The sequence below is a fragment of the Bos mutus genome, chromosome 10 (assembly GCF_027580195.1).
Source record: "Bos mutus isolate GX-2022 chromosome 10, NWIPB_WYAK_1.1, whole genome shotgun sequence".
NCBI classification, from domain to species: domain Eukaryota; kingdom Metazoa; phylum Chordata; class Mammalia; order Artiodactyla; family Bovidae; genus Bos; species Bos mutus.
This window is the reverse complement of record NC_091626.1, coordinates 61,880,512-61,895,992: the sequence shown is the minus strand read 5'-3', so window position 1 is coordinate 61,895,992 and position 15,481 is coordinate 61,880,512. Positions and strand designations below refer to the sequence as shown.

Here is a 15,481-nt window from a genome sequence, read left to right as displayed (position 1 = left end):
ATCCTTCACAGAAATTGATACTTATGAAATATACTTAGAAACTTTCCAAATTAAAAGTTTCCCATTTCCTCATCGCTTAAAAAAAAAAAATCCTTACTACTGTCTAACTATAACCTTGGTTTATAGAGATTGATCAACAAGCTGAGGAAAGTGACCAAGCCCAACAGGCACAGACCCCAGTTACCACCAGCCCATCAGCCTCAAGTACAACTTCCTTTATGAGCAGCTCACTGGAGGACACCACAACTGCCACGACTCCAGTCACTGACACAGAAACGGTGCCTGCGTCTGAGTCCCCAGGGGTGATGCCCCTTAGTCTTCTCAGGTAGGGAAGTTGACCGTTAATGTCTGCTGTATTGATGCCTGTGCTTCTAAACACATGATGGTTTTCTTATGAAGAATGTGCCCAACTAGGGCAAGGCATTCTAGAGCTAGAGGGAACCTGAGATCATATAGTCAAATTCATTTTACTGAGGTTGGAAATGCCCCCTCAGAAGTTTAATAACTTGCTTGAAGTCTCACAGCCAGTTAGTGGTGGTCCCAGATCTAAGCAACAGTGCCACTGAGAATCAGGTACTGTAGTACTCTTATCTCCTTATAATGTGGTGGTTTTTTTTTTTTTTTTTGGCTAGGCTTTTGAATATTTTTTTCCTTTAAAAGTATATACTGTGTTTTGAATATTAGAGTCTCAAGAAAGAGCTTAACTCCAGGAAAATAATTTTCTTTTCTCAGGTATTTTCCTTTTAAGCATAATTCTTTAAGTGTACTTTTATTCTTTCTGAAAAGATCAACCAAATCTGCTCTTCACATGAAAGAGCATGTCTTATGATGCTATTTTGTGGACTTGTAAATTCCAAAGAATGTTTGTTTCTTTTTTTGCTTCAGTTTGCCAGAGGTTTAGACAAAATGAAAACCTTTGTGTTTTTTTTTTTTTCTTTTTCTTTTCCAAATGAAAACCTTTAAGTGAAAATTCTTGGAGAGAGACTGTTTTGTGACCTCTTTTAACTAGGGCTTAAGTGAAATTAAGGGAAGCAGAATGATTATTTTCCCTTTTTCTTATTTCTTTCCCCCCTTCCCTTAATTGACAGCTCATTATTTCCAGTGTGTAGACTGACATCTTAAGAGAGTAGGAGAGGGGTTGTTATTGTAATGATGGTAAAATTTTGTTGTACTCAAGAGCCATCTGGGAGGCTTTCTAAAGCTCTGGGACCCTATCTCCCAGCAAGTCACATTCAGTAGGTCCAGTGTGGTGCCTAGTTTGCGTTTGAATTAAGTCTCCATGATTCTGATGCAGTGAGCTTCATCTCACAGAATAAGAATTATTGTTCTCGTTTTAGGCAGAAGGAGTGCTAATCCTAGTAGCTATACCAGTGGCCAGTCCCCACACATTGGCTATCTCTTAGTCTCTCTTAAGTAACACAGCTCCAGGAGTTACTTCTATTTGAGAAAGGAGGAAAAGAAGAGTGATAGGATACTTTAATATGTGTTTTAATCTTTCTGGCAGTTACAGAATTCAAGGCATCAACAGAGGATCAGTAGCACTGTAACTCTTTGTTGCCCTGAAACTCCATAGGCATGGAATTCCATGGTAAAATAATGCTCCCTTGCCCCCACCAGGCCTGTGGCTCCTTCTTTCATTTTAGTCTGCATTTACCTCATATTGGCTGGGACTGTGTTAGTAGAGTTGCAGTTGTCTCGCCTGGCTCACCATCATTTAACATGAGAAAAATCAGAGAACAACTGCCCTCATCATATCACAGTTACTTGACTGGGTTGACAGTGCTTTTTTGGTGCTTAAAAAGTTGTCATTAGTTCTGTTCGGCAAATCTAAAGAGCAGTCAGTCAGTGAGGATCTTCCTGGACTTTATTCTTTAGCTAGTGTCTGCCTTCTTAGTCTGAGAGGGGTTACTTCTCCTGTACTTTTACCTCTCTACACTGCTGACATTCATATACTGTTTTTCATTTGTGTTGTGTGACTAGGCACTTACCTTTTGTTTCCATAACTTACCTATAGACTATTACTTTGAATCCATGTGACTACTTTCATGGCTACTAGTAAATGTATATATCTGAAGTAACTGTAAGTTATCTATCTTTAAAAGTCTTCTTTATTGTCTAACTATAATATGCCTACCAAAATACCCCTGTCATCTTGGTATTGTAATTAAAGGAAAGCTCCACGAAGGCAGAGATTTTTTTTAAATCTATTTTGCTGATTTCTGTATTCTCCCTACTTGTCATATCACTTTCATTTTGCTTGAACAAATGAAAAGGTATTACTACTTTTATAGTAAAAGCATCCTTTGAGATAATGATTTTTAAAACTGCAGAGTCTATCTTCCCTCTCCCCAGTTAAACTGTAGCCAACTTGTGTAGTTTTTCCAGGTTGCATATTTCTATAAGGAGATTGTTATGTATATATTATTTTCTAATTGGATTTCTATGCTAACCATTATTGTTTCCTTAAAGGCAAATGTTCTCTAGTTACCCAACTACCACTGTGCTTCCCACACGTCGTGCACAGACTCCTCCAATATCATCGTTACCAACCTCTCCTTCTGATGAAGTAGGAAGAAGGCAAAGCTTAACTTCTCCTGATTCCCAGTCAGCAAGGCCAACCAACCGCACAGGTGTGTGTGCTGTCATGCACTTTGACACCCAGACCTTGGCATTCCATGTGGGTGGGACTTGATTATGTGGGCATTGTGTTTTGTCGTCACTAAAACAGTGGTTTTTAACTTTTTGTTTTGTATTGGGGTATAGCTGATTAACAATGTTGTGGTAGTTTCAGGTGAACAATGAAGAGACTCAGCCATACATATACATGTATCCATTCTCCCCCGAACCCCTTTCCCATCCAGGCTGCCACATAGCATTGAGCAGAGTTCCATGTACTATACAGTAGATCCTTGTTGGTTATCCTTTTTTTTTTAATTGATTTTTTTATTGAAGGATAATTGCTTTACAGAATTTTGTTGTTTTCTGCAAACGTTAACATGAAGCACCCATAGGTATATATATATCCCCTCCCTTTTTGAAGCTCCCCCCCATCTCCTCGCCTTCCCACCCCTCTAGGTTGATACAGAGCCCCTGTTTGAGTTTCCTGAGCCACACAGCAAATTCCCATTGGCTCTCTGTTTTACATATGGTAATGTAAGTTTCCATGTTACTCTTGCCATACTTCTCATCCTGTCCTCCCTTCTCCCCATGTCCATAAGTCTATTCTCTATGTGTGTTTCTCCATTGCTGCCCTGTGAACAAATTCTTCAGTACCATTTTTCTAGATTCCATATATATGCATCAGAATATGATATTTCTCTTTCTCTTTCTGACTGAGGTCCTACTCTGTAGATCAGCACGTCAAGCACTTAAAGGGGCATGCTGGGTGGGGTCCTACTCTGTAGTTCAGTGCATCAGGCGTTTAATGGGCCAAGCTTTCTGTTGTTCAGCTGCCCATGCTGGCGTGAAGGGGGAAAGAGGCTATGGTGATGGCTCCATCCCCTACACGTGACTCAGCAGTATCGCCTTGCTTCCATGGCTGCCCAGCTTTGCTCCACAGGCAATTCCTACCACAATCTCCTCCCTCACCTCCCCTTGATCTGTCTCTCCACAGTCAATAGCAGCCCTCACCCTGGCATTCCTCCACAATCCCTAAACTCCAGCTCCCACCCTCCATGCCTTCCAGGGTACCTGCATCTCTGTCCTGGTTATGTATGGCTGCTGCAAGGACTGTCTGATTCTCATTCCATTTAGGCTGCCACAGATGAGCTGTTTCACTCTCAGCCTTAGATGTTTCTTCTCTGACTCAGACAGTTGCCCCGATGTGGGGATGGGACCCCTGCTTCAGTCTCCCAGCCCACTGAGGGCAGGTCCAGTCCTACTAACACTCCTGTTTTCCCCCCTAGTTCCTTCAACCTACTGAGTTTTGCGTGGTTCTATATATTCTTTTCAGCTGGTGTTCTGCATGCTCTTCTATGTCTGAAGGTATATTCCTGATGTATCTGTGGAGAGGGATGTACTCCACGTCCACCTGCTCCTCTGCCATCTTGTCCTCCAAGTTAGTTATCCATTTTAAATATAGCAGTGTGTACGTGACATCCCAAACTTTCTAACTTGTCCCTTCCTCTTGGCAACTGTAAGGTCATTTTCTAAGTCTTTGAGTCTCTTTCTGGTAAAACAGTGCTTTTAATTAAAGGGAATCTTCCTCATCAAACTGAGCTGTCTTCTCTGTTTTAAAGCTGTAGATTGAATTATGCCTTTTTTATAGAGAAATTGTGAGTGTTAGTTGCTCAGTCATGTCGACTCTTTGCAGCCCTGTGGACTGTAGCCCATGGCAAGAATTCTCCAGGCAAGAATCCTGGAGTGGGTAGCCATTCCCTTCTCCAGGGTATTTTTCTGACCCAGGGATTGAACCCAGGGTCACCTGCATTGCAGGCAGATTCTTTACCATATGAGCCACCAGGGAAGCACCCAGAGGTCTTGGGAAATTCCGTGTGTTTTTCCCTTCATATTGTAGTTTTCTAGAAGTTTTTGTGTATTTTTTTTTAATTTTCCATGTCTGTTTAACATACTCAGTCTTTCCTCTGCCTTATGGAATACATGCAATAACAGTTCTCATTATTAGAACAGTTATGTTCTGTGAACACAGAATTAGCAAAAACGGAACCACTATTCCTGGTGAAAATACAGGGCTAGTTTTCTGCGAGCTTCTGATCACACTCTGTCAACTGATCAAAATACAATCTTATTTTATGTGTGTTTCAATTTAAAGACACTATATTTAATATAATGTATTATTGATTCATTAGCATTGAACTCATGGCTAGGAGCACTATTAACTCATGCCTTTGTGAAGCTTAACATATATTTTCTCCGTAAGGCACATTGGAGCCTTCTTGCACTTAGGAACACCAGACAGCATTTCAGTGCTACACTTGGAGGCTATTTTAAACAATGAAATCACCAACAAAAAGCACAAAACATGCAAAAAAAAAGTACACTAAATGACATGAAAAGGATACTTGTTATAGTCTGAAAACTGAAACAAGAATACACAGCATCACCTTGTTTGACCTTAGCTGGAAATAAATGCATCAGGAGACTGAATCTTTTGGTCATCCTGTGCATGTGAATGACTCTGAAAGTGCCATGAGTATTGATTTTGGAGTTATAAATCAATTTTAGTGAGTAAATTATCGGCAGATACGGAATCTACAAATGAGCGTCAACTGTATTTATGGTATCTGTTTTAATATCTTGTACTTAATTTATCAATTCTCTCATTTATAGGTGTGTTTCTAGTAACTAATTTATCTCTTCATTTTGAATTGTGCTTTCTTGATTCTTTGCATGTTTGGTAACTTTTTATTGGATACCAGACATTGTGAATTTTACCTAGTTGAGTGCTGGATATTCTGTACTTTTGTAATTGTACTTTAACTTTGTTCTAGAATACAGTTAAGTAACTTGAAAACAATTGGATTCTTTCAAGACTTCCTTTTAAGCTTTGTTAGGTGGGACCAGGACAACCTTCAGTTTGTTTAGTATTCTATCCAGTGCTTTATGCCTTATTACAAAGTTTTTTTTCATTCTGGCTTGTTGTAACACAGATGCTTCCCAACCTTATATGAGCTCTAAGGATTGTTCTGCCTGCTGCTTCTGGGTGATTCTTTCCCTGGCTTTGGATAGTTGTATTAGCATCAGCTGAAGGCTTGAGGTGACGAGGACCCTCTGCACATTTCTGGAGTTCTCTGTATAGGTCTCTCTTCTTTCCATACAGATGAAAAGAGTATCCTACCCTGGTGTCTGGTATCCTACCCTGTTAGTTCTAGCCACCTTTGAATCTGTACTTTGTCTCCACCATTCAGAGAGACCCCTAAGTGTAGCTTGAATTTACCTTCCCTGACCTGCAGGTTTGGAAATTTTTTCCAGGCCATAAGCTAAGACAGTTTTACACCTTGCCTCATTTGATTCCCTTCTTTGAGGATTACCATCCCACACTGCCTATCATCCATCTGCAGACTGTTTGGTAATTTTTGTCTTTTTTTTTAGTTGCTTAAGGTGAGGGTAAATCTAGCCTTTGTTACTCTTTCATGGCAAGGTGAACTTCAACAGATACATCAGGGCTATCACCACTGTAGCAGTAATGACTTTTTTTCTAAGCAAAAATAAGAATGATAGTCTTCCCTCCTTCCCTTCTTCCTTACTAATCCAATTCGAAAGCCATTAAGTGAGGCCAATCTAGGTAGGCATTCATGCCAGCAGGGTAAGGGAGGTGTGTGGCATGGTAGCCCAGAGTGGGTTGTCAGAGCCAGGTTTGGGTGAAAAAAACTTCTGTGTGTGGAGTGGCCTGGCATAGAGCTTTTTGAGTCCAGGTGGGTTGAGGAAGTGTCCTCATAGTCTGGCACTAGGTGTCAGAGCCATGTAAGTTGAAGAGGGCCTCCACTGGCAACTGTCCACTGAGAGAGCCTTGGAGCAGTGATGCTTCAATAGCAGTACACATGCCTAGGGCCAAAATCCTATCTTCTAAATACTATTCTCTATTAAAAGAAACCTTGATCTTCTGAGAGAAGTGGCACTTCAGGTCTGAGTATGAGATGAGTGTAGAATGGCTTGTGCCACAAAGTGGTGAAATACTCAGAGAATGATGGACACAGGCCTGAAGGACATATAAATTAGAATGGAAGGGCATCCACTGGTCAAATCTGGGAGATTGGAAGACATAAAAAAACAATAATTACACTAACAGATAATAACTCTTGAATGCAAAAAGAATCTATAACCATATGAAAAAGGAGGAGCTTTGCTTTAGAGTGAAGTACCAACTGATGAATCTGAAAGCACTGATGGACTTTAAAATACCATCATTTGTCAGCTATCATAGTGATAATTAATTCAGCCAGTAAACATAAACGAGTTGGACTGTGAAGAAAGCTGAGCGCCGAAGAACTGATGCTTTTGAACTGTGGTGTTGGAGAAGACTCTTGAGAGTCCCTTGGACTGCAAGGAGATCCAACCAGTCCATCCTAAAGGAGATCAGTCCTGGGTGTTCTTTGGAAGGACTGATGCTAAAGCTGAAACTCCAGTACTTTGGCCACCTCATGCGAAGAGTTGACCATGGGAAAAGACCCTGATGCTGGGAGGGATTGGGGGCAGGAGGAGAAGGGGACCACAAAGGATGAGATGGCTGGATGACATCACCGACTCAATGGACATGAGTTTGAGTGAACTCTGGGAGTTGGTGATGGACAGGGAGGCCTGGCGTGCTGCGATTCATGGGGTTGCAAAGAGCCGGACACAACTGAGCGACTGAACTGAACTGAAACATAAACGAAAGTGGAAGTGTTAGTCACACAGTCTCGTCCGACTCTGCAACCCCATGGACTGAGCCCACCAGGCTCCTCTGTCCATGGGATTCTCCAGGCAAGAATACTGGAGTGGGTAGTCAATCCCTTCTCTAGGGGATCTTCCTGACCCAGGGAACAAACCTGGGTCTCTAGCATTGCAGGTGGATTCTTTACAGTCTGAGCCACCAGGGAAGCCCCAACATAATAAATGCTGAGTGAAACTTTGATGAAGAGTCAGATATTTACATATTCTCATAGTTTTTTCTCCACAAATACTTATTAATTACAAAGGAAAAGAAAGAGTTAATTTTACAGTGGAGAAACCTGGCAGATACCAGCTTAACTCAAGTAATCAAAGTTCCATCATCAGTAATGAGACAAAATAAAATCATGGACCATCTAATAGAATGCAGTAAGAAGGCAACTTCAGTTCTGTGATACTCCTGCAAAAAGCACAACCTGAATCTAATCATGAGGAAATAGCAGACACCAGATTGAGGGACTTTCTACCCTGTAACTGGCCTGGAATCTTCTAAATATCAGAGGCTGAAGAGACATGAAAAATTAAATGTAAAGATTATTCTGGATTGGATCCTTTGCTGTAAAAAACATTAGGACTTTCCTTGAAACTAGAATCTGGATTAGATGATAATTGTGAATTTCCTGACTAGATAGTTGCATTGTGGTTATGCAGGAGAATGTTGTTATTTGTAGGAGTGATGTATTAGTATATTCAGGGAAGCTGGAACATTATGTCTTTTACTTATTCTCCAGTAGTTCAGGGTAAAAGAATTTTTTGTACTGTTCTGTAAAATTTCTGTAAAATTAAAAACTTTTTGTAAATAGGAAACTTTTAAAAAAGAAAATATTAACCATTGTTTTCAGCAAGTTTATTTCATAATAGCTGGTTTATCTTTAAGAAAAACCTTAATCACATTCAATTAGTGAATTCTTTAACATTTCATTAAATTTAGACAGTATTAAGAAAATTGGGAATTATGGTCACTAAAGGAACACTTTTTACTCGTGGTATATAGTGATATTTAGGACTTTACCTCTGTTTCTTTTGTTTCAGCCTTGTCAGACCCAAGCAGTAGACTTTCAACTTCTCCTCCTCCTCCAGCGATTGCAGTACCCTTGTTAGAAATGGGGTTCTCTCTCCGGCAGATTGCGAAAGCCATGGAAGCCACAGGTACTGTAACTTTTCAAGTATCAATATATGCAGATATGAGAAACATGATCTTTATTAAGGGTGATATGTTTTTTAAGAGGCCATAAAGCTTGATAAGATTTTTAATACAAGATTTAATTACAGTTGCATCATAGCAAGCACTCTTAAACTGATAGCAGGAATAATTATTTTGCCCGAAGTCAATATTAGACCTTTTTTCCACCCGTTCAGGTGCTCGAGGCGAGGCTGATGCCCAGAACATCACCGTCCTTGCCATGTGGATGATAGAGCACCCTGGGCATGAGGATGAGGAAGAGCCCCAGTCAGGCAGCACAGCAGACTCAAGGCATGGAGCAGCAGTTGCAGGCAGTGGTGGGAAGTCAAATGATCCCTGTTATTTGCAGTCACCAGGAGACATACCGTCAGCTGATGCTGCTGAAATGGAGGAAGGCTTTAGTGAAAGGTGAAATTCCAATTTCCATATTCCTGTTCCATGTGGTATAAATGGTGCCTCAAGAGCCCCACTTATGTCCCTTCATAGGTGCTTCCAATGTATAAGGTTGTTAAGTAGAGATATATGAAAAGATGGACATTTCAGTTACAAGTTTATGTTTCTGTGAAGGGTGAAAATGACATGACAGGTTTTGACTTGAATGATATTTTTATGAAAATAAGGAAATAATTTTAATATAAAGTTGCTGAAAAGAACAACTAAAAACTAAAATGTTTATTCTGAAATAAAATAAACATGTTGGTAAAATAATGTTATTATGTTAAATAACTAGAATGTTCATTTTTATATAATTGATTTAATGCATTCAATAGAAATGGATTCAGTAGAAATCTTTGTGTCTCTTAATATAGGTTTATATTTTCATCTCACCTTTAGTTTTTAATATCCAATGCAATGCACCCTTTTTTAAAGTTGCAAAACAACTTCTGTAATAATGCCTAGCCTAAAAAGAAATGTAGAAACCAACATAACATTGTAAAGCAATTATCATGCAATTAAAAAAAATGTAATAAAGTATTCTGTAATTCTTTCTAAAATGCTCCTCATTCAGCACTTCTTGTGACTTTAAATCTTCATTTCATTTTAGTTCATGAAGTCATATTGGGGCTTGTATCTTATATTAATCTTCAGGCTTTTTCTGACAAGCTCAGTGAATATTTCCGTAACTTATTTTGAAATATCTGTTGTTCCAAGGCAAGGATTCCCAGTCATTTCAGATTTTCAGTATATAATCATTTAAGATTTAGTTAAGGCTATTGACCTCATTTGAATTTAAACTTGTATTAAGCATAATTTCATGGTTGGTGTATTTCAAAATCAGATAACATTACTGCTCAGAGCAATATGACATTAATAACTTAGGAACTTTGCCAAGCACAAAAGATATATTTCAAAATTTTATCATAAACATACTGTTCTTGATAATACTTGGAGGAAAATGTACTGCAAGCAAGTTAGTACCTGTGTTTTCTGTTCATGATGATTTTTTAAAATGTGCATTGCTTTCAAATTTGCACTTTTAGTGCTGATAATCTGGATCATGCAGAGAATGCAGCTTCTGGAAGTGGACCGCCGGCTAGGGGTCGCTCAGCAGTAACAAGAAGGCACAAGTTTGATTTAGCTGCTCGAACATTGCTAGCAAGAGCAGGTAAGTATATGTTTCATATCCTTCTCTTTATGAAAGTATTATATAGTTTGTTTATATTTTAAAGTCAATGTATAAGCAACATTAAAGAAGATGTAGATTAATAATATTAAATATTCAGTACCTCCACATTCAAAGAGCAACTATTTGCATATTACTTTCTATGCATTTATATAATTTTATTTAATTTAAATCACAGCATACATTCATAAATTTGTTTTTAAGTTCCCTCTGGATGCAGAAGGCTATAGTAGTCACTTGCAGATATTGAGAAATTTCATAAATGTTCTCTCTACCCTCAAGAAACATAATTTAAGAAGTGAAGATACATGTTTAAGATATCACAGGTGAGAAGGAACTAGAAAGAGATCTGTGCCAAGTAGGCACTGGTTTTTCTGATGTACTTTGTGGACTTCAGGGCTTCACTACTAGGTAAGGCCCTGGATAAGCAAAGAAGTATTTTTTCGTTACATTAGTAAATATTTTGAGGATTATGTTATTGGCATATGAAATGTAAGTTATAGGGAATATATTTTCCAAACTGAAATCTAGAATATGTTTTTTGTCAAAGCAGAGTTTAATCCTTGAATTCTTAAAACATAAATAATGATTCAGTAGTTTATAGGAACAGTCATTGAGACTGTCCTAGAACATATAGGATGTATATTTAATATATAGTGAAAGGGACTGATTTTAAAAAACTGAAAGGATAATGACAGCCCACATTTACTGAGTGTTCTTCTGTATAACAAACTTTATAAAATATTTTACACGGACTATCTTATTTAAACCTATCAGCAACTGTGCAAGGTATGAATGCTATTATCCCCATTTCACAGAAGAAGAAGCACATATGATAGGTAAAGTTTTATGTTTATGATCTGGAGTCCAGTAAGTCAGCTGAGATAGGCTCTTACCTGCGTTGTACGGCAGTTAAGAACTGGCAAAATATTCAGAATTATTTTATACATGCAAATAAAATGCCTTTCTTGTTTTGTTCTGAGCGGGGTTATACCGCTCTGTGCAGGCCCACAGGAATCAAAGTCGGAGAGAAGGAATATCTTTGCAACAAGACCCAGGGGCGTTGTATGACTTTAATTTAGATGAGGAATTGGAAATTGATCTTGATGATGAAGCGATGGAAGCTATGTTTGGACAAGACCTGACCAGTGACAATGATATTCTGGGAATGTGGATCCCAGAGGTACTGGATTGGCCTACCTGGGTGTGTGTGACTGCAGCGGGGGCTGCTCTGACTTATTTTCCTGCCCTCCTGTTCATACAGCTTACTAATAACAGCCTTGCCTAGAGTTGTAACACTCTGAAAAGTCTGACATCTCATCCTAAAGTTTGGGGCTCTAACACTTGAGGTTACTTTGATACCTACAAACTAATAAGAAAAAGTCTCTCTTGTTGCTTTCTCTGTGCGATTTTATTGCTTCTCTCCCCAGACTAGATGAATAGAGCCATATTGTGATCATTTGATTCTAATATCAAAGAGATTACAAATAAGCATCAGGTCCCAATCAACTCTGCTGGGTATTTAACATGGCTGCTGTGCTTATCTTGCTGTTGAATGCATGCTCTTCTCCTTCATAGGTTCTATTTAATCACTGCAATGCCTCATTCTAGGAGCCAGTGCCACCTAGATCTTGTAAATACGTCCATCAAAGGGCAGGGTACATGGTGGGTTTGTATGTTTACACTGTTTAGCATTATACTTTTTGTAGCAGGGAAACTGAGAAGTTCACAAGTATAAGTTTTATAGGGAAAATCATATATTAAGTTAATAAGATAAATTAATCTAAATGACTTCTTAGAGATTCAGAAAATAGATACGCATGTTATGATCAAAGTTTTCATTGGAGGGATTTTAAATCATTGAGATGAGGCAGATTGTTTGTATTAATAATTTTTTTCTCAGTAGTATGGTCAGTTACTTTTATTGTCACTTAGTGTGAGGAAGGGGCAAAGAACACCTTCAGACCATGTGATCTGAATTTTGATTTGTTATAGCTTTGATGAACATCTTGCAAATATTCCAGCATATGTAAACAAGTAGTTTAGTATAAATGATCTACTTACCTCTTAATTATATGTTAATTTGACTAATCATGTGATATGAAATCATTTTGTGCAGCATGTTTGTGAGTCTGAAGACAGGGAAGAAGTGGTGGTGTGTGAGCTGTGTGAATGCAGTGTCGTCAACTTCAATCAGCACATGAAGAGAAATCACCCAGGCTGCGGGCGGAGCGCAAACCGCCAGGGCTATCGCAGCAACGGCTCCTATGTGGATGGCTGGTTCGGTGGTGAATGTGGGAGTGGAAATCCATACTACCTGCTATGTGGCAGCTGCAGGGAAAAGTACTTAGCCCTGAAGACCAAATCCAAGGCAACAAGTTCTGAAAGGTACCTTGAAGTTGTGTAGATATCCAGATGCTCTGACTGAAGTATATAAAAGTATCTCTCGTTAAGACATGGGGATTGTAGTTTTCTTCATGTGAAGAATTACCTGAAATGGCAAACCACTCCAGTACCGTTGTCTGGAGAATCCCATGGATGGAGGAGCCTGGTGGGTTACAGTCCACGGGGTTGCACAGAGTCGGACACGACTGAGCGACTTCAATTTCACTTTACTTTTTTCCTTTATAAAGTCCTGTGATTGCTGAATTTAGATACAGGGATGAGGGAAGTGGAAGAATTCAAGTTCCTGCCAGAGGTGGCAGTCTATAGTCTGGGAACAGTGGTATGGTCTCAGGTCCTTCACTGGAGTTTGACTATATTAATCTTAAATTTGTTAACAAATTATGAGTGGGACCTTTGCTTTAACCTTCAGGAGGCTTATGTTCCTCTTTTTCCTTTGTTTTTTTTTCACCATATTTTTGACATCTTGATTAAGATCTTTTTTCTTGATTAAAAAAATAGACTATTTAGATTAAATGAGCTTCCATGAAAATATTACTTCTTTATATTCCTAAATAGCAATTAATAGCTAATGAATAAGGTTTTTGCTCATTAATAAATAAATTGGGGGGAAAAAAAGATTTATGTTGGTCACTCAGAAACCTCCACAGTTATTTGATAAAATAGTCACTGATTTTGTAAACACCTACATACCAGTGGTTTTTATTACATTAGCCCGTAACATGAAGGGACTTCCCAGGTGGCGCCTAGTGGTAAAGAACCCACCTGCCAATGCAGGAGACACAGGAGACCCAGTTTCGATCCCTCAGTTGGGAAGATCCCCTAGAGGAGGAAATGGCAACCCACTCCAGTATTCTTGCCTGGAGAATCCCATGGACAGAGGAGCCTGGTGGGCTACAGTCTATGAGGTTGTAAAGAGTCGGACATGACTGAGCAACTAACACTTTCACTTTCCATAACATGAAACTTACTTTTTTATTTTGTGTTGCTTTATTAATGACCTTTAAAATGTCCTAATGACATAATGTGCGCTTTGGAGTAATAATTGTTTTATATGAAAACACAATGTTCTTTGTGTTTGGTGCAGGTACAAAGGACAAGCTCCAGATCTTATTGGCAAGCAGGACAGTGTGTATGAAGGTAGTTGTTTTGAGAACCTCTTTATTTCACATGTATTTTTGTATATACCTTCTACTTAACATCTGTTACTAAAACTTAACCTTCGTATGTTTCTCTGTATTTACGTACATGTTAACTTAAATTCCCCCCAAAAGTTCAAGATAGTATGATAGCAATAGCCCTAGTTTTAAAAGTCAAGGGAAAAAGACCTGGGTTCTAATATTTTCCCACAGGATGTTAATTTCTGTGTGGCATGTATATTTTTTCAAAGTAGGTTAAGTATGAAGTATTAATACATTTTAAATTTTCATCCTAATTGTGGAAAGTAAAAACTAAAGAAGTGAGCATCAGTTTATCTGGAGCATTCATTGATTTGGAATAACTCATTTCCTAATGATTGTGGACAGGGTCAGTTACTCTTTGTTGGCCCCATAACAATATTTTTTATTAGTTGAAACCTCCATTACCAACTGTAGCATGGGCTATTGGTTTAAATGGATTTGCTCTCACTCCCTTTCCCTTAGTCCCACTGTTCCTCCAGAGTGCAGTTTAGTTGGATCACCAGGAGATGGTGCTATATTTTATTTTGTAGGCACTGACTAGGCTTTCAGTCCATCTGCATCTTAGACCTATCTCACAATAACCATTGCCAGCAGGGTTGTGTCGTGTTTATATTTACATACCATCCATTTCTTTCTTTATAAATTCCAGAAGACTGGGACATGTTGGATGTTGATGAAGATGAAAAGCTAACAGGTGAAGAAGAGTTTGAATTACTTGCTGGCCCTCTTGGTTTAAACGACCGCCGCATTGTACCAGAACCAGTTCAGTTCCCTGACAGTGATCCATTAGGAGCATCAGTAGCAATGGTAACAGCAACCAACAGTATGGAAGAGACTCTGATGCAAATAGGTAAACTTGGAATGCTGATTGGCATGGATTTTATAGAGTCTGTATTAATTTGCTTCTTAGAAAAGTAAATAATAAGGCAGAGGTTAATAATAATGAGTTCAATATTTTCTATCCCATCAACTATCTTTAGCCAGGTGTTTAATGTTTTGAAGGTATAATGTAATACTAACTTCTGATTCTTTTGTTTTTATAAAATATTCAAATGATAAAAAGAATTTATAAAATGCAAAGTTGTTTTTTTTTTTAACTTTGTGTTAAGAGAAACCTGGAAACAAAAACTATTTTGTAGTATTTTTTAATTTGGGTGAATATGTACTCAAAGCATATTTTTAAAACTATATTTTTTCTATATGTTAATATCAGTGGAAGTGATACATGAGCAAAAATAAAACCAAAAAATTTAAGAATCATATTTTTCCTATAATAAATTATTGACTTAGAAATATCTGTTTCTCTCAAACCATCTTCTATATAACAGTTTTATGGATGAGCAAAATACATTGATTTGCTTTATTTCCTAGAAGCCTAGAACCTAGCTACCTAGGGAAAATTTTTCAGTAGTTTGGCTATTTTTTTCCTTACCTTCTTGAAAACTGAGCAAAATCTTATGTTTTTCAGGTTGCCATGGCTCTGTAGAAAAGAGTTCCTCTGGGAGAATAACACTGGGTGAACAGGCAGCTGCCTTAGCAAATCCTCATGACCGGGTGGTTGCTTTAAGGAGAGTGACGGCTGCTGCTCAGGTTCTTCTGGCCAGAACCATGGTCATGAGAGCTCTGTCTCTTCTCTCAGTCAGGTAAGTGTTATTTTGTGTCAAAAAATGCTAAGTTAGCTTCTTGTACATATTGGACAGG

At 38.5% G+C, this 15,481-nt stretch overlaps 1 protein-coding gene across 1 annotated transcript in view; it reads left to right on the top strand.

Moving 5' to 3' along the window:
- Positions 1-15,481, top strand: part of HERC1 (HECT and RLD domain containing E3 ubiquitin protein ligase family member 1) — a 212,340-nt gene that overhangs the window by 147,810 nt on the left and 49,049 nt on the right. Inside the window, 10 exon segments of the mRNA XM_070378058.1 lie at positions 127-325; positions 2,470-2,630; positions 8,422-8,538; positions 8,749-8,980; positions 10,054-10,178; positions 11,180-11,400; positions 12,316-12,584; positions 13,687-13,739; positions 14,430-14,630; positions 15,249-15,423. Coding sequence (XP_070234159.1) covers positions 127-325; positions 2,470-2,630; positions 8,422-8,538; positions 8,749-8,980; positions 10,054-10,178; positions 11,180-11,400; positions 12,316-12,584; positions 13,687-13,739; positions 14,430-14,630; positions 15,249-15,423 — 1,753 coding nt within the window.